The sequence below is a fragment of the Cygnus atratus genome, chromosome 19 (genome assembly GCF_013377495.2).
Source record: "Cygnus atratus isolate AKBS03 ecotype Queensland, Australia chromosome 19, CAtr_DNAZoo_HiC_assembly, whole genome shotgun sequence".
NCBI lineage: Eukaryota > Metazoa > Chordata > Aves > Anseriformes > Anatidae > Cygnus > Cygnus atratus.
The window spans coordinates 9,930,138-9,949,579 of NC_066380.1; the positions used below are offsets into that span (position 1 = coordinate 9,930,138).

Here is a 19,442-nt window from a genome sequence, read left to right on the forward strand (position 1 = left end):
TGAACAAATGGGGAAGCGACTGATGCTCCTAATCATGGCTCTGCCACGTGCGCACTGCTGGCAGAGAGCAAGGGATTGCCCACAGACAGCAGAGCTGTAACGATCATCAAAAAGGGTCTGAATAAAGAGGCCATCAAAGTTCCAATGATTCCTGCATCAAGCCCATAACTTCTGGCTGAATTACCATGGCTTTTCTTGAAAGGCATCTAGTCCTGGATTAATGATTTCAGAGACGACAAACCCACCATATCCTTTGATATGCTGTCCCAATGCTTAACTGCTCTCACTGTCAAATAATTAAATGCATTACCCTTTTCCCACTAAATTAAAAACCCTGTATCATCAGAAACTCTCGCTCCAAGAAGACACTTATAGACCATGATCATGTAAATTTTTTCTAAACTTTCTCTTCAGTAAGTTTAAAAGAATGAGCAAGTTAAGTGCCTGTAGGATCATTTTCTGGACATTGGATCACTCCTGAGACTGCTCCCAGTTGTTCTGCCCCTTACAACGAGTACGTCAGGAGTGCTGGGCACAGCGTGCCAATAATAGTCTCAACAATACTATTTATACCTCTTCAAAGTCCCTAGTTTATAGATCGAAAGGTTAACGTTAACTCTTGGATACAGGATTATTCTGAGAATTCCCAAGTCCCCCGGAACATCCACTGCTTTCCATATTTAACTTAAAATTAGAAAAACGAGCTTGGGAGAGGCAGATCTGATGCGGAGCTGCCTGCAGCTAAAGAAGCGTACACAAGAGCCGCACTCTTTGTCCTTTAAGAGCAGGTTCTTGCAGCTGGTCTCAGAAGCCTGCTGTTACTCCCAAACATTAAGAATTCACATCCAAACCACACCAGACTGCTTGGCAGAACACAAGCAAGTTTTAAATGAAAAAGTAGCATGTTATTAGCTTGGGGTTTTTCTCTCTCCCTGTAATTAGAATATGGAAATAAATTACGCATCTTCAACGGGGCTGCGTGACAACTGTTCAATGCGACTTTTTCGTGGCGATTCTGGTAAAACAGTTCTAAAAACCAAATTAAGCCTTGTGAGATCTGCATCATTACTTGGAGCCATAAGCAGCAACGCGACAGAACGAGAATTGCTGCAGGGAGGTGACCAGATCTCTCAGGAAGCCTGACAGCACAGGAAGCTGAGCAGGCCAGCAGTAAAACATACATTATATATATATGTTTTATATAGATACAAATCAGATCCTAGATCTAAGGATTGTAATAAAAAAGGTCAGCAAAGATTTGAATGCATTCATGCTCAGTTCATACTCAGCTTTCTCACCATCTTTCTTCGTTCTTCACTGGATGGAACAGCTGTATCTTTGCTGTTCTCATTAAATTTTCACCTTCCAGCACGAGTATTAAGAGTGTTTAGCGGATTCAACTTTATTCTTTCCCTGTTTCTAAAGGCTCTGAATTCTGCCAGTTCCCTAGCTCCAGCCTGTAGGTACAGTCCCTCCCGGTCTCTTACACCAAGCCCTTAACGCTGCTCTGCTCTGTCTGCTCCAGATTTAAACACTCCCAGAAAAGAAGCTTTGCTAATCTAGCGCTGCTCTGCTGGGAAATCTCTTCTTCCTTAAAACCACATCAGGCTGGCGGACAGCGGGTTCAGCGGGCCCTTCCTTGTTCTGTGTCCTTCACTGGCATTTACACCCCGGCCCCTCGCAGCAGAGGAGAGCTGCAAGGTGCAAATAAAAGAGGCGAAGGCAGAAGACAGACCCTGGGCCTGGGGGCAGGGATGCTGGGCTACTGGGGGCACAGCAGAGTCCCTTCAAAGCAAAACAGAAGCAAAATATTACAGCGATCCACTGAAAGGCAAAGCTCACAGGTCTGCCTGCATGCCCCCAGCACGACCAGAGGACTTCTGCAACTGCTCCGACACGGTTTCTGCTAGGGAAAGGCTGTCGGAGGCAACCCCCGGGTGAAGGTTGCCCCTGCAGAACAGGGGGACAAGGCAGAGCAGCTCCTGCTGGCCCAGCCCGGGGCTGGCAAGCCCCAGCTCCAGCCCCACGAGCTACTTGGTCACTGCCACAGCCGATTGCAATTAGCGCTCCTGCCATGTGCTGCTTTCTTCCACTGTCACGACGGACGGACGGACGGACGGGTTCCCCCCACCCTCCCTGCTCCTAGCACGAGGCAGAGCACCAAGCAGGGATCCGTGAAACTGCTTGCAGCCCAGCAGCCACCCAAGCGAACTCCTGCCTCTTGGCTTAGAGCTTCTCTTACCTTTTCCCAGCTTGGCAGAGGAGGTGAGAGTGAGGCTAACGCCAGCCGAGTACAAACACGGGGGCTGCAAAGAGCACCTCAGTAAGCCCCACCGAGCTGATCGCAGTCAGCATCTCCTCATCCAGTTTGCCAGGACAAATCCTAACACGCTCCTGCTTCGACTGCTGAAGATCCTGGCTCCTCCTCTTCGTGCCTCCCTGCCTAAGGGTGGAAAACGCCCGGCTGGCCGCCCTGCAGCCCGCACCAGCAGCGAGCGTGCCAGCAAAGCGACGCCTGGCTTCCAGGGGCTGCTGGGCACCGCCTGACCTGCCGAGAGCACCAACGCGGGCGCGCACGCTTCCAGATGCGTTTTTAGCAAAATAAACCACCATGCTCAGAAACTGGATGAAGATCAGCTGCTTTCCCTTAAACCAACGAGCGCTCGAGAGCAGAGGTGCCTTCACCTAACCCCCACGTGGGCTCCACTGCAGACAGCCGCACTCCAGGCAAGAAACACGATTGCTGACACTAAACTTACTCCATTGCTCTGTTATCCCTGCCCAATAAGGCTGTGGTGTTTTTCTTATTTTTCCCCAATTACACTGAATTTTTTAACGGGTGAGCAGAGTTCTGCTTTCAGCTTCCCATCACCTCTCAGAGGACAGTGGCAGGCAGCCCCAGGCCACAGTTTGATCTCCATGGTCCCCACGCTGTCGGAGGCACCACACGTGTGTATGCCACCAACGGGCAAGAAAGGACCAAAAACGAGAAGGAAAGAAACTGGGTGTGTTGCTACCGCCTGTGTTTCTTGCAGCTTCTCACGTGGCGTCAGCCGATCCCGTGCAACAGGCTGTGAAGTCGCTATTTCTTGCTGGGCATTGCAAGGGATAGGCAAGAAACAGCAGCAGCTACCCCAGGGCTCAGGGCAACGTTTCCAGAGATGTTTGTGTCTGGAAACAAAACAAAAAAAAAAAGGGACCACAAATATATTTGATGCCACTGTGAGAAAAACGGTCAAGAAATCTGCTTAAACTGGGACAAGAACACATCATTTTGTGTGTTGATTAAAATCACATCCAAGTGATTTCTACATTGTAATGTGATCAACCACGTTTCTATCACTGGCGCAGAAATCCCCTCCAGCAGTCGGGAGAAGTTACTAAAAACGGCAAAGACGGAATATCCTGCTTTGTCTTCCCCAGAAGCAGAAAAAAAAAAATCAAGAACAAACAAAACCTTCCTAATTAAAGCCCGTGTCGCTTCGACTGACCGCACGTGGCATTCTTTCCACAGCCCCGCAAATTAGGAGCTCTTTCGTTCCCGAAGCGAACGAGCAGCGACCGAGGAGGAGCTGGGCTGGGAGCACAGCCTCGTGCTGCTGCAGCGCCACCGGCACGCTCCCCAGGCTGCCGCTCGCGCTCGGCACCCAGCACCGGCCCCTGCGTGCCCGTGGGAGCTGTCGTATTTCCCCTCCCGTCAGGGCTTTCATCTCCAGCACGGCACGAGCTTGCAGACAAAGCCAAATAGCTGGAGGACTGCACCCAGCACCGCTGCCACCGGGCAGCGAGGCAGCTGTCAGGGCGCGAGCGCCTCTGCATCCGTCAGCGGAGGGGAACGAGCCGCGCACCCACGCGCTGCCTTTGAACTCCGCAAAGCGCCGGCGTCCCAGGGGCTCTAACAGCCCGGGGACGATATTTAAGCAAGAAACACCGGTGCCCGCTATAAAAAACGTCTCACAAGCAGATGACAGCGCCTGGAAGAGCTGTGGCAGCGCCGCTTTCCGTTCCCTCCACTGGTGCTGCAGAGTTGCAGTTTTCAGTACGGAGTCTTACAGCCGCTGCTGGGGAATCCTGACGGCTGCCTAAGCATCGCCGTGGAGCACCAAGAACACTGATCAGACAAAATGCACGACCGATCCACCCCTTAGCGCCCCTTCACCTGCAGGTTGAGCACGCACCCACTGGAAGCGCGACCCCGCTGTGACTTGACCGCGACGGCACCGATCTGCGCGCGGTCACTGCTGAACATCGCGCTGGTTCGGGCTGCCAGGCGAGCCGTGCTTCAGCGTTCAGCGTAGCTGTTTGCAAACCAAGCCACAAAACCTGCTTTTTTTTTCCCCTAATTTAATGATTACTTCAACGGAGAGGTGCTGTGCAGAGGTGTGGACGCCGCTGTGCCAGAGGACACAGACCCGTCGGTCAGAACACCACGGGGCAGCTCAGAGCGGCTTCGACAGCAGGTCTGCCGACAGAAATAGGTCTGCTGGGGACCTGGGAAGGGGACGGTTATTGCCGTGGGCCGTGGGCAGCAGCGGGCAGCCAGCACCAGCCAGCAGTGCAGGCACAGCACCAGCACATCCAGCTGAATATGAGGCGAAAGCACTGCACGAATTCACTTTCTAGCTCCCCACAGTATCCCATCTAAGTAACAAGTCCTACGCCAGCGGTAGCCTGCGGCCTCTTCACCCCTAAAAGATTCCCCGCACGGGACATTTGACCACGGCCAGGCTCACACGCCTGGACCTCACACCTCCAGCACGTCCACACAGCCCTGAGCACCAGGAGAGGACCTTCCATGGGAGCTCCTTCCAGGTCCAGAAGAGCCAACAGCAGCTCTTCAAATCAGATGGAGAGCGGTATTTCACTGTGCCCCTTTACTCTTCTTTTTCTTTTTTTTTTTTTTTAAAACCATCTCTCAAGGAGACAATACCCCAACACCATCTCGGTTAGGACCTGCCCTTTGTTTAGAGGGTTGGAGCCTGCTGAGCAGTCCCAGATGCTTGCAGACCACCAGCTGCCACCTGCCTGGCCCCGAGAGAAGAGGTTCTGAGGCCAGGAGCCCTGCTGGCAGCCCACAGCCCACGTCAGCGCAGCGCTGCTGGGCACGGACAGAAAACCAGGCCTTACAACGACAGCAACACCTGTGTGCACGCAGAGAGCAAGCAGCCGACCAGCCCCAGGATCAGCCCCAGAAGTGGCAGACAGCAGAAATACCCCCATAAGCCCAGCAGCTTCTGCTCCGTGCTCCTCCTTCCTGCCTAGGCCCCCAGTTGAACTGGTACCCACATTTTGGGCTCACGTTGTGAAACAGATTAATTTCACTCTTTCTTCTGGGAGCTCAGTCCCCCCGACCTGGTTCTCCACACAGCACAGGAGAAATACCACCACAGACGCACCTCTGGCTACGGCCTCGAGGTCACCACGCGATGACTGGGAACAGAACCTGGGATTCCCAGCTCAGCTGCTCCTCCTATCTCAAGAGAGAACTACGGGATGCTTTCACCGCCTAGATCCTTTATTCATTCCTCCCAGACACGACTCAGTGAAGATAAACGCAGCAACTGCAGTTTCTGAGCAGGAGGGGCCTCCGCAAAGCTCAGGACACACACACACACTTCCCTTTCAGTCTGCTGTCTCATCCTGGAAACTTTTGCTTTCTTAACAGAGTTGTAAATGGATTGAGAAGGAATGGAAGAAATTCGTCCAAAGGTGCAGTTTGTGCTAGCGCACCAACTGATCAGAAGGGGGGCAGAGCCAATGCTTCAACCCCTTCTGAGATCTCTGTTCTAAAACCCCCTTAACATGCGACAACACCAATTAAAATTGTCACCTGTTTCAGATTCAGCTTCGATCCCAGTTCAGGAAGCAAATCCTAAACAGAGAAAAAGCTGGTTAAATTCGTGAGAAAATTATTTGCTTCCTTTCAAAGACCAATCTGCATGTGCAGAAAAGGCGACTGAGGTCCCCTGGCAGCTATCAGGTTGAAGAAAACAATTTTTTGGCCCCAGTGGGTTTCTACATGAGCCAGGGGGAACAAATGTTTATGCTTTGCAGGCACTAAAACACCTTTTCCCTCCTCTCCTTCTCTTAGGCAGCAAGTCTGCAAGAGAAGTCTACCAAGAAAAGAGCAATGCTCTCAAAAATTAACGAAGAAAACTCACGTGTCCTGTAACATGAAATTCTGGGTGGTTTCCACAACTTACTTCCTGCAATACACCCACCTGCTCTCGTAGTGTTTTTGAAGGGGAGAAGGTGTGAATGTGGAGGCTGCTGCATGGAAAGTTATTGCAGCGCCGTGCTGATGAGCCCCTTGTAAGCTGCTCAACAAAGAAATAATCGGGACGGAAAAATGACAGTGAGGAAGGACTCTGCTACTCAAAAGAAAATAATACATAAATTCAAAAGACAATGAGGGAAAAATTAGGGACTAATTATCGGGAAGGCTGAACAAAGCAGCTGTTTTATTGTCTTGCAGAAATGAGATCAAATCTTGGAGAGCAGTGGGTTCAGATGCAGAGGCTTGAGCGGGAAACATGTGAACAGCCTCTTCTCACCACCTCCTTGGGAACTTTGTTTCTTTCCCTATTTTAACCCCACGGAAAATGGCTGGGGCTGCAGAGGACGGGCTCTGCACTTGTTATAGCGGCCGAAGAACTGCAGGCTTTGGCTTTTGAGGCTGCTGCTGCTGTGCGAGCAAATAGCGATCACCACCACAACCACAGCACCTCGTGTAACGGAGCAATGCCAAAACACTCACCAACATCGCACGCAACCTTCTAGAGAGAGGCCTTAAAGCCCAAGGGGTTGCATAAAAATATTCTTTTGATGTACCATAAAACATGAATGATGAAAACACTCCCTCCTAACCTAGCTGTCGTCTTTTAGAAGGGAATTGCCTCATTCAAATGCTCAGCCCCACGAGATCTCTCCCTGTCAAATTCCACAGGGTCTGGGGGTTTGCCCTGCCTCATTTAAGTGCACAAGAGGCTGCTGGAGGAAAGCTGCGAGGCCATTTCAGTTGCAAAGCCTTGTTCGGATGAGGAAGCCTTACGCAGGACTTTCATCAGGCTGCGTGTGCTGCGTCGAGGCCTCCCCAGCCGCTAGCCGAAAAACACAGCAGGGGCGCGCAAGCCAGAGAATTCAAATGCAATCAGGGGAAGTCAGAGGGGAAATTAGTGGTTTGGGAGAATGGTTGGGAAATCATGGCAGGCGTGGTTTCTGCCCTGCTCTCGAGGCTGCGTGCCCACGAGGTTTGCAGGCTCGATGTGCTCTTTGGACTCCCACCTGCTTCCGGAGTCCCAGGTGGTGCGGCAGCCGAGGGCACCTTTCTCCATCTGTGTCTGGCTAGGTGCCACCAACCTTTTTTTTGTTGTTGTTCCCCCTTCCCCTGCTCCAGACCACAGCGATTCACAGCTCTTGAGACCTTTACATCGTACTACTGCTGTGCTGCAACATGTGGGTGACATCTGAGGATAATTTGCCTTTTGCTTGTCCACAAGATGCTGGTAGCTAACAGCAATGCGTTACAGCCGCTTTTACAGAGCTGCAGCAGCTTCCCATTTATTTCTGGGCGTCACTCAGGCTGCCAAGAAGGGCTCGCAGCAATCCTCTCCTTGACCTAGGTACATGATGGTCTCTCTCCATCGTTAGACACAGCGTGATGGAAGGATCTAGCTCATCGTAGCTAAATATAAAGTGTCACAGGGCTGGAGACCAAGTGCTCGCAGTAGAGATCTGCTTGTTCCCAGCATCTATTCCCTACCTCCCTACCTTTGGCCAAAAAAGAACAACTTGGCCAACGTTTACGACAAAGCAAGGCCCATTTCTGCTCACCCCCGCTATTACTTGCAGGCACCAGATGACTTCAAATCTCCTTTTGCCTCCTAAACAACAGACAGATGTCTCTTTTATTAAGTGATGGTAAATCCACCCCCAAGGGTTGTGGAGGGAAGGTTTCTGAACAAGGTGCGTTACTGTAGGCAACACATACAGAGGGAGAAAACATCATCTGGTTTACTACTTTAATGATAAGCAATGCAATCAAGTTGCCTAACATATCAGCTTCTTGACAGCTTCCAAGCTTAGGAGAAGCCTCAAGTTAACACGCTATGCTTAATTTCCTTTGGGTCAAACTTATAAAAAATCTAATTTGCTTCACAAGCAGCTCTGGATTTCAGCAAACGGCTGATGAGCAATACAGCCAAGAGAGAAAGGCCATTTAGTGTTTCTCATAGATCTGCTGGAGAAGGTAATTGGTCAATTATATATTTAGCAACACAATGGGGAAGAGAGGTGATTGTGGCCGTGCGACTATTTTAACACCTCTGTCTCTCTGCAGCAAGAGAAAAAATAAAAATAGAAAAATAAAAAGAATAAAAAAAATCAATCCTCTCAGTGGGACACCTCGGAATTACACGCGCTCCCATGCAGCAAGGTATCCCTCTCACGCGCTCAGAGAAAGCCAAGACCGATCGCAGCAGCAGCGCTGACTTCTGGGCATATACATTACCAGGCTAGGGGTGGGTTTAGGCATTGTCTTCCGTGCTCTGTGGACCTTGACTTCAGTGTTAGCAGCGGTGGCTTTTTTAGCATCCATGTCCTTACTGCCCTCCCCAAGCTTGGCTGGCATCGTGGCTTGCATCTGAGAAAAGGTGCCCACAGTCCTCCCTTTGCTTGCTCCTCCTGGAAGGGTTTTTGCAGCATGGCCGGTGAGAGAAGCAAAGGTGCTGGTAGTCCTTAGAGGTTGCTCCTGTGCCATCTGCTTGGTTAGAATATATCCATTGCTCCCTGTTACAGAAGTCTGCGTGAAGTCATTAGCTTTCATATGGTTTTGCTTCCCAGTCTCACCATCTCGTTCCGAAATGCCATTTTCTGCTATCCTATTTAATTTAGTACTAGAGTCCTGCTGGCTCACTTTCATATTGTCCTGAGTGTTTTTTGCTGGGTTTGGGTGGCTACCAGCTTCGCTGTGCTCACAGGAACCGTTGGTTTCACCGTCTACAGCCATTTTTGGTTCCCCCACTTGCTTTTCTGTAGCACTTTCATCTGCAGCCATGGCATTGAACCCTGGAGAAAGAGGGAGGGTAAGGAGAAGGGAGGAGAAAGAAAAGGGTCACAAGGGTCATCGAAACACACTTAGAGCAGCTAACAGAGAGGAAATGGCTCCCCAAAACACCGCCTGCTACAGACATCCATTCAGGCTGCCTACTTACCTACCTGACTGGCTTGGCTGGATCCTCAGGTGGGGAAAAGTGGGGCAGCTCAGCTGAAAGCAGGGCACTCAATCTGACTTGCCTCAGCTGCCGATGTGGCCCTCTATTCCCAACTATGGATTTTTCAAGGTAAATATTATCTTTAGCTTTTCTAATAACTACATTTATTGGACCATACGTCAACACCTCACACGTCAAACAAAACGCCGCCCCATCTTGCACTCGCATCTCTGGCAAGGCTCTTCACAGTACCAGACTGACACAAGGAAGGCTTGCTGGTGGAGCTGGTCGGGGACGCTTCTGTGGCACAGGCACAGCTCAGGGGCCACAAGGAACAACTCCCTCGCAGACACAGCTCTGCAGGCACCATTGCCCACCCAAAACCACTCTTTCACAGGAAGCAGCAGCACAGGAGCAGGATTCCCAGTGTCATTTCAGAGGCAACAGCCGGATTAAACACAGGGGTGAAGCACATTAAATGCAATTCTAGCCTAAAACAATTACATGATTAAAATGTAGCAAGATCTTTGCAGATTAAAAGCTCGCTCGCAGATAAAACTGGAGTGTCCATGCAAAGAGGTTTTCTTCTCCCTTCCAAATATGCCCACACTCCCCCTCCAATACTTTTGTCCCACCAGATTTCAGGCCCGAGCTGACAGAATCCAAGTATGAACACCATGTACTTGCAGACAGGTTTCCAGCATGACAAACTAGCAGCTCCCCAGGCAACCAGGGATGATAACAATTCACTGGCATGTTCAGTAAAATGATTAAATCAACCTGCTGTTAGGGATTCCTCGTATTGTTTTCCTTCCAGAGGCCAGACAGTTATGAAAAGCATCAGAAGTACCACCAGCTAGAGCTTTGTCCGGGTGGGCCGTCAGAGCAGGCAGGACTGATTTACAGCCAGCTCGAATCAAAGTTATTTTAGCCCATAGCAGAGCCCAGAAGTCAAACCGAAGGCCAGCTCTGCACGCCAGACCAGCAAGCTGGTATCAGCATCTCGCTCCACGCTGCTCTTGAAGCCCAAACACTCATGGAGGTCAATATCCTGAGCATCTCTGCTGATCTGGTAAATACCTTACGCAAGGCTGAAGCATGAAGAGGAGCCCAGATTCTGGATCTTGGGATGTCAAACCCGACATTCCCGGGCTCCTGGTTTGAAGCCACGCTGTGCCAGACTTTGCTGCGTGCCTCCGAGTGTACGGGCAGATCAAGGCAAACACCAGCAGGGCTGGGGGAGTCCCGAGCAGCAGCACTGCACCGCTGCTTCCACTTTTCCCTTTTAAATGCATCCATTCAGCCCATCTTCTTACCCTTGGGTTGACCTCAAAGATCTGTTTTGATACCAATTCCTGTACAAACAGCACTCACAGATGTCACCTCTAAAACCAATGCATTCTAGTACCTGAAACTACTATATTAGTCCCCAAACCTGCCTTTAGGCGCTCATCTGGGACTCGAAGACAAACATTTCCAACATCAGCTTCAGAGCCTTGACTCAGTTAATACATTCAGACCACCCAATCCAACCTCCAGCTCAAAGAACAGCCAACACTGAACTGCAGCCAGGTGCTCAGAGCTGGCCCAGGTGGGTCTCCATGACCTCCTTCAGCCCTCGACCTGCCCAGCCTCACCCTAACCACAGATTAAGTGGAGACAGTCTCGACCCTGCCTTGTAAAACTCTGCCCCTTGTTTTGGGCACTAAACACCTTACTGTAAGGTGTCTTCGAAGCCTGACAATGTTTGGTAGCTCCTCCCTGAGGCTCAATGTGGGCAATGTGGGCTGAGGGGACGCTTGTGCTACGCAGACCGTTCCCCACCAAACCCAACCAGGCTGCCATCATCTCCCATGTGGGCGCTACAAGGCAGAGCTGGGTGAGCTCTGAAGAGAGCAGGGGCACAACCCCTCCGGCACGCAGGAATTTAGCGGCTCTCCAAGCACGACTCCAAGTCAGCAGCCCTGTCTGCTGCCATCTCACGGCTCCCAGACCACCTTCCGTGTACTGAAAGCTCTGATAAGACGCACAAGGGTTTGCTTTGGGTAGCGACGACTCTGATTAGAAGGTAAAGTGCTTCTATGTGTTCTTTCACTGTTACTTGTCTATTCGAGAAATCTTGGGCAGGGGCAGCAAACAGCTGTGCACTTACTCTTTCAACCCTTATTTCTCATCCTGTATCAAGTGTCTTTAGAAGACCACGCTAGTGCCATTTAAACAATTCTTTCAGCAAAGTCAGCACCAAAACAAAGCAAAAAATGGGCTCCCTAATCACAGCTGGAGGTTTCTAGTGCTCAGCAGCAGGCACCTGGCTGAGTGAGGCCTTCAGTATTTGTTGATTCGAAGGCTGTGCACTCCCACCAGAACAGTCAAATAACTTCAGTGGCTGAGCATTTGATAAACTGAATAAGCAGAGTGCTAAAATTGCTCTACCTGCCAGGAAGGCAACCAAAACAAGGTAAATTAGAGCACTGCCTTAGGGAAAAGAATAACTGCATTACCCCTGAAAGCGTCACGGACTTTATGAATCCATGAGGCTAAAATTAAAATCCCACAGACAGCCTACCCCTCACACTCTTATTAAGTGTCCAAAACGCAATCTGACTGACTGTGGCAGTGCCATAAATCTCTACAAACAGACACCGCACCTCCAAATCTGCATTACTAGAAACTTGACAAAACAAAGACATGAAATTTCACCATCCCTAAAGCCGCACAGAAGCGGAGAACTTGACAGCAGTTGGCAGGGGTATCGGCATGGTTTAAGAGGACCACGCACACACGCTGCCCTGCCGTAAAGGACTGCAGGGCAAAGCAAGGCCACACCGCTTCCAGCCCCAGCCCAGGCCAGCCATGCCGGCTGCACGGCAGCGGCAGCTACCACAGGCCTCGGGCAGGCCTGCCCTGCGGCTGCTGGGTTGGGGAAGGTCGGCCCCTTCCTCCTGCTCCCTGTTCTGGCAGCACTGAAACAATTTCATGACTTGGTTACTTCAGGATAACGCTGTTTCCTACAGACTGAGCCCGCATGGTGCCCAGCTCCGTGAGCCCACCAGCTTGGGCCGGCCTCCAGGAGATCAACCCAGGGCCTCACCCGGGCATCGGCCTACAGCCGCCCCCACTAACAACCGGCTCGTCAGGAGCTACGTTGCTAATTAATATGTGCTAACCCAGTCAGGTCACAGAGCCAGAGCAGCCGTGTGGTGACAGGGACACAAGGAGCCCGGGGCTCCGGCCTCAGCTCCCCAGGCACGTTCGCATGTCTGACCACGGCCAGCAAGTCTTGGGCACGCGCTTCCAGCAGCGCATGTCTGCAGGCGCTGCCGAACAGACGTAATTCAACTTGTATTTACATTTCTGCTGAACGGGGGCCTACAGAAGGGGATGGGAACACGAACTACAGGGAGCAGGAATCTCACCTGGGATAAATGCTGGATAAAAGCCTACAGGAGGTCTTCAACAGCACCACGCAGCCGAAGAAATGCTCGTTCCTTACGAGACCTTTTCATCTCCCCTTTTCTCATTTTCCAAAAAAAGGTTTAATTGCAAACCTGCTAAAATCTTGTTGTCAAATATACCTCATGGCAATGAGTTCCATGGGTCAATCACAAGTTTTTCTTGAAATGAAGGCTTCAACTGAAGCCTTTTCTGCTCATGCTGGGAATGCAAGTGAATAAAAACCTAAAATCGATTACTTCTCTAAAACTTTACAACTTGACCACACTCATTTTGTTCTAAACAGACCAAGACTACATTTCATCTGTATTCTCCTCTCTCTCCAACTCCCTCTTTGTTCTTTAACCAAAACTGAAAGATAGAAAGACACAGCCCATTTCCCCAGATGTGTAACCTCCATTTCTAGAAGCATCCTGGTATCTCCAGAGATGCCTTATGCACACCCCATGCCATATTCAGCAGTAAAAGCCAGTCATATTGTCTACAATGCCCCCTGCACCCCAATACAAGCATTCCCAATTCATTTTAAATCAGCAAGGTGTGGGACTGGTAACACTCCCAGAGGTTGACCTGTTTGGCCACGCACTCACCCGCGAGGTGTCAGAAGTTGATACCAAGCTGAAGCAAAGTTCAGGCAATGTGCACCTTCTAGGAGTTAGCTACGTTTTAGTAACAGAAGGAATTCAAGGCTTAGAAAAGTATGCAGATATATGACCCCTGCAATTCCACAAGCAAAGAATAATCAGTAATATATTTAAATGGGCGCTCTGAATTAACAGCTCATTGAGCGCAACGAGGAGTTCACACCCTCCCACCTCCACAGGCTCACACAGACCCTTTGCAGCAGCTTCCATCTGAAGCTTTCTTCTCAATATCAAACACAGCTACTCAAAATTAAATTAAGACTCCGCTGAAGAGAGCAGAATCTTGAGAAAGGAGAGGAAAGGCTAAGACAGACAGGCTGAGGACATTTCATCTAAACTGAGATGTCTAAAATATCTCGAAAGCTGGGGTGCCACTAAGCCACCATTGCCACCAACAGAGAGAAGAAAGCTCAGATAGCATGGTCTGACTTAACTGTAGACATCTGTCTTCGGGTAAATCACCGCCTGGATGCATCTACCACATGTAAGCAGAAATGAGGTGGACTAGTTCAGAATTAGAACGGTAAAATAAAAATACCTGAATTAGGCAAAATGAAACCCATCTCTGAAATCCCAGCCCAGACTCCTCTCCGCTGCCTTCGCCTGCCATCCGTCCATCCGGCAGAGCCAGGCTTGGCTCCTGTCCTGCCCCGGACCCAGCCGGTGCCAGCGCCTGCCCTCGAGCACAGCAGGACAGATGCTCGGCCACCGGCAGCCGGAGGGAACCGAATCACCACTGCAGGTACAGCAGGGGACTGGTACCCACCAGAAACTTCCCCTGTGCAAGCAGCCAGGTGACCGGCTCAAAGCTCTGTAGTAACCTCAGAATCCTCCAAAAAAAAATAAGTCTTAAATATGTTTTTTAAACTCATATCTCTGCTCAGTGAGACAAAACAAGAAAAATATGCAAGTGTTATGAGCATTACTCCAAGCCAAACTGCAGTCATTGCTAGGTTTGAGGGGAAAAGAAAAAAGATCCTACAAGTGAATGCAAAATTATCTGATCTGGAACTTTAACACATTTTCCTGAGCATCTTGGTACTGAGCACCGGTGGAGGCGAGACACACGGCTGCTCACATCCTGCGAGGTATTTCCAACGCGCTTCTTGCGTGCCCACAGTGGAACGAGGGCAGGGCAGCCTTCAGGTGCTGCAGGGGCAGTGCCACGCTGAGCGAAGCACAGGCAGGACTTAAACGAAAACTCATGATTTGGAACTCCAGTAGGTGACAGTGAGTAGGTGATAGGTGAGTACTGCAAACATTTATATTTATAATACACACATTTCACAGATTTTTATCCTAAGCACCTGCAGGTCACCTTTAAAACACCACAGATAGCACAGGCATTTATCTGATATCCAACTGTCCTGCTGGAAAAAACTTTCAAAAGCGAGAAACACACCTACTTGCTCCTTGGGTTGCAGTTCCTCCCGCTCCTTCCTTCTCAAAGTGAAACAAAATTGTGAAGCAGAGAAAAGCCCAGCTGAAATAAAAAGGTTGCCAAAGAGATGCAAGCTGAAAGAGTACAGACCAGTAAGAAATGGGAGATTGAGATCCTGTGCTCCATTGGAAAGGAAAACCCCACCTCTATCACTCAAGCCAAAAAGCTGAGTGTTTTGAAGCCAAGAAATGAAGAGAATTATAAGTTTCAGGCCAAAGTTCCTCTCTGGAGTGCGTTATTGATGGTCTGGTGTTTTTTTTCCCCATTTACATCTGTGCAGGCAGATGACATCCATCTGAGAGCTTGGCTCTGTATTTCCATGATGCAAGTGCCACCCCTCCTACTGTCCTGGAGTACACAGGCACCTGTGGGAGCCCGCCTCCCATCTCCTGCACGACCTATCAATAGCCCAAACAGGGAAAAACAACTGCAAAAAAATGTCTCCTGCTGTTATGTGCTCCACACTGAGCTTACACAGGTTGAATAAATGGGATTCAGCTTCTTGCCAATGAGCCACCCACGAATACTGGTGGACTGAAGGCTGTTTAATGTCCTGCATGAAATTAATTTGTTCCTTTGCTCTGGGATGGGGTCCACAGTGTCTTGGGGCCGCGAGGCCCCAACCTGGCCATGCCCGGTGATCGCAGTGCTCCCACTCCCCGCAGCTGCAGACCCGAGCATGGCGAGCACCTGACGGGCTGTCAGGGCTTGGGTGAACACGTCGAGTGCCTAATGAGCATCGTTTTGTTTTATCTGCTCTCCTGGCTGCCGGTCTCAGCAGGGAATCCCAGTGCTGAGCAGGTCAAGGCAAGGAGATTATTCTTTTCCTCCTTTTAGAGCAGCCATCTCTACACCTGGGAATGCAAAGGTTGCAGCGGCTCAGTGGAGAGCAGCACGTTCCTCACCCTCGGCAGCTTCCTATCTGCAGTAAGAGGGAGAGGAAAAAAAAAAAAAAGAAGAAAGAAAAAAGGCCCCTCCAGGAATTTAAAACCCTGATGCTCTCTAAAAGCAGTTTTAAGTTTATTTGAGAGCAAAGTGACTGTGCATGTCTCATCCAGCAGCGCTGCTCTTGTAAGGAGCTGCCTCGGGTGAAGTCTGGGAAAGGCTGAGCGTAATGGAGAACTTCGTTACCGGCTGCCCTCCCTCCCTGCTCGCCCTGCTGCGGCTGGAGTGGGGCTTCCCACCTCTGCGGCTGAGGAATAAAAGGAGCAGTTGGCCTTGAAAACTCCAGCAAGACGCGCCACGGAGTTGGGAGCTACAGACTTCAGGAGATCTGAAATCCCTTGCAATTCTTTCAGGAAACCTCTCTTTAACTAGTTTCTGAGTCAGACTACATACAGCACAGTCTAATAAAATTGTTTCTGCTCATCTCTTCCAACTCCCTGCCCCTTTTCCCTGTCAAAGGGGAAGAGAGACCTAAACTTTTACCCACACATAAAACCAAACTGCAATGTTTCCCCACGGATGACAAAACGCAGTCTCATCCACAGCTTTTTTTCCTATGCGCATCGAGCAATTTTACACAGGAGACATTAAGCCTAACGAGCAGCTTAACCTGAGCTTTACACAGCCTGGGAATCAATCCCAGAATCAGAAATTAAAGCACCAGGAACACCTGAAGATCTCGTTCCTACAGATGTATGTTAAATTTATAGTTCAATTACTTCTCTTCTCCGGTGCCAGGATGAGGCTAGCAGAGGACATGCCAGCTGACAGCAACGGCGCATTGCTGCAATACCTTTCCCTCGAGTAACAAAGAAGGAACCACCACGACTGCATCCCAGCTCCAATTCCCCCCTGGAGCCCCGACCTCCAGGCTGCTCCCCAAGCACCCCCCGAGGGCTCGTTCCCATGCAGCCACGTCCGAGCCACCCCAAAAGGCAGGCTGGCACGCCGAGGGTGGCCGAGATAGGGGGCACAGGGCCTCACAGCGCCCGACTGCAAACCCGCCAGTTCAGCTATCGCTGCACAAGCGCTGGAGCCTTCCCTGCAAGAGAAGACCTTCAGGGACAGTGGCGGTGCCAGACAGCAGCTCGCAGAATCATAAAGCCACCGAAGGGTTTGGGCTGGCAGCTGCAGGCGCTGCTGCAGCAGGGCCAACGTGCCTTGCTTGTGGGGCAGGCTGCTAAATCTCATTTAAAGTTGCAAGCTACCTGAATTCCCTGGCACAGAGAGAACAGAACTTTGTATGTAGATGTGTAACGGACACAAAAAAGCCATTTGGTGAGGCAGCAGCGAAGCTGAGACACATGCTGCCACAGTTCGAATGGGGACCTGATACCAACCTCAGTATCGGTACCGTTCTGAGTCAAGGGAGAGTAAAAAGAGGGTTAAACACAGCAATTCACACTAAATCTTTAACCCAACCAGCAGCTTTAGTCAGCCTTTGGGTCTGAAGTTCCAGCCTCTGGAAGTTTTAGATCTCAGATTCAATATCCACAGATACCCTGCCAAGGGAATTTTCCCAAAGGGAACAAAACCCAGGACAGATCGAGCTTCGTGTTACAGGCGACAGTTCCTACCAAACAAAAATTGATCTGCTCAGCCTAAACCACGACCCGGAAGCACCAGTAGCCTTGTGGGGACGCCCAGTTCCAGGCATCCTCCTCTGCAGAGGAGAGAGAAGCTTAAACGACAAATCTCAGGCGGTGGGGTCCTCATCCAGCCCGCAGAGCCCATCTCCACCAACTGCTTCCACCCCGCAGTTCGGAAACTGGGCTCAAAGAAAACGTTTCATTCCAACTTGCAAGTCCGCTGTAATGGCTTCATGTTCACATCACGCTCCGAAATGTAAATTCCTATGCAAACGCTGAACGCTGTTATTAGCGGGCTTTCGCACCGTTAGCTAATTGAACCCCTATGATGATCACAGCTGGTTAACGAAGGTCAGCTAAGAACAATGCATACAGCGCAGTGACCAAGCAAACCATTGTCTTTTACACATGTGGTATGTTTGGGAAGAAAAAGGACACGATCTGACTGTTACCACAAGAATGGAAACTATGCAGTTCAGAATTCAGGACCCTTTCTGCCCTGGTAACAGAACCGTACAGCAAGCTGAAGTGCCTGAAAGTTGAGCACCTTGTGAAGTCTCAAGACTGCTCCTGCACAGGGAGGGTTCCCAGCTTCTTTTTCACACACAGTCATTTGCTTTTAGTCAAAATCAGTCAAGACATACAAGGCATAAAGTTTCTCTCTTCCAACCCTCATCCTGCTTTTTCACCTCCCTAGACTCTTGACACTTACCTTGAGATCATCCTAGAGCTAAATAAACTCGCATGATGCTCCTGAGCCAAGCAAGGCAAGGGATCAAAGCTCGAGTCTCTGGCCAGAGCAACGCACCCCGACACCGACATCTCAGACTTCGTTTCTGGTCTTCCCAGATCAGAGGTCCACGCGTGGCTGGCGTCAGCAGCAACTCTCACGTGCTTCCAGTTAATACGCAAACACCATGGCCACATCTGACAGAGCATTCAATATTTTGCTTGTTCTGAGCTTTACTTTCTAACCAGAGCAACTTGACAAAACATTATGCTGGACAGAAGAGAACAAAAAGGCGGTGCCGTACTCACACAGGTCTAAAATAAGTACAAAACTTTGTTTCTAGCTAACGCTGGGTATTTTGATGGGGTCGGTCCAGTGCTATTCTAGCGTTCTCTTATGGAGAGGAGAACAAAAATAACACCAAATCCCTACAGATCAATGAGAAGTAGATACTCAAGGAATAACAGAGCCACGAAAAGGGGGGAAAAAAGATAGAGGGTTGTGTGTTTCTTTTCTCCCTAATCCCATTGACATTTATTAAGCCCTCAGATCTGTGCGTGTGCCTCTCACACACAGCCACATAGGAAAGACTTCACCAAACTAACACACGCACTGCAGCCTGCAAAGTAAAAGCAAGCAGAGACAGCGCAGAAGCCACGAAGCAACCCTCAAGGGCACGAGGTGCCGAGAGTCTACCCCCACCAGCCATCCTGCAGCGACTGGTGCCTCTGGAGCAACAGAGAAATTCAAAGGAAAACAGAAAGTTAACATTAATAGAGAGGAGAAGGGCTAGGTCATCGTGTGGCTCAGCGTTCAGTTAAAACCAGCCACACAGAGGAGGTTCAAAGCAACTCAAGCCTCCTTTGCGTTTCACAGCCACACCAAAGCAGAAGTGAAAATCAGATATAAGTCCGTAGGTGGGTGGAGATGGACGGACTGCAAAGCAACTTTGCATCCGCTGGGGAAAAGCCCTGCTCAGGGTGACACAGGAGGAGAACAGAGCCACTCTTTTCGTGAGAGCGCATCCGAGACCCCTGGGGCACAGAGCACATCTCCAAGCCCCAGCTCTCGTTCCCAGCTCGCCACGTGCCGACCCCAGGAGCCAGGCTGAGGTCTGGCCCCCCGCCCAGGCAGGTGCTCACCTTCCTCCTTGTTGTTGGTGATGTCTTTCAGCAGCTCAGTCTTCATGCAGGCGTCTTTCCTTGTCTCTCCCTTATTCAGCACTGTTCGCTAAGGGTGGGGAGAGAAGGGACGGGGGAGAAAAAGAGAATTCGAGGTTTAGCTCCGTGTCCATACCCACGCTGCGTTTAAACCAACAGACGGTCATGGACGTATCCTGTTTATAGCATGGGCAAACCTCATTCTGCCAAATAACGCTGCCAGGAAACTGCCAAGGCGCAGGTCACAGATAAAGGGCTGGAAGGCCTG

At 50.3% G+C, this 19,442-nt stretch overlaps 1 protein-coding gene across 30 annotated transcripts in view; it reads right to left on the minus strand.

Annotated features, from left to right (window-relative positions):
* Positions 1-19,442, minus strand: part of EHMT1 (euchromatic histone lysine methyltransferase 1) — a 115,050-nt gene that overhangs the window by 41,902 nt on the left and 53,706 nt on the right. For 24 of the 30 annotated variants that reach the window (XM_035564739.2, XM_050714684.1, XM_050714681.1 and 21 more), the window contains 3 exons: positions 19,157-19,244; positions 8,510-9,066; positions 5,831-5,872 (listed from right to left, as the gene is read on the minus strand). In XM_035564739.2, the coding sequence (XP_035420632.1) occupies positions 5,831-5,872; positions 8,510-9,066; positions 19,157-19,244 (687 nt within the window). The remainder of the gene's footprint in view (positions 1-5,830; positions 5,873-8,509; positions 9,067-19,156; positions 19,245-19,442) is intronic. The other 6 variants (XM_035564755.2, XM_035564742.2, XM_035564740.2 and 3 more) reach the window with 1 other exon arrangement.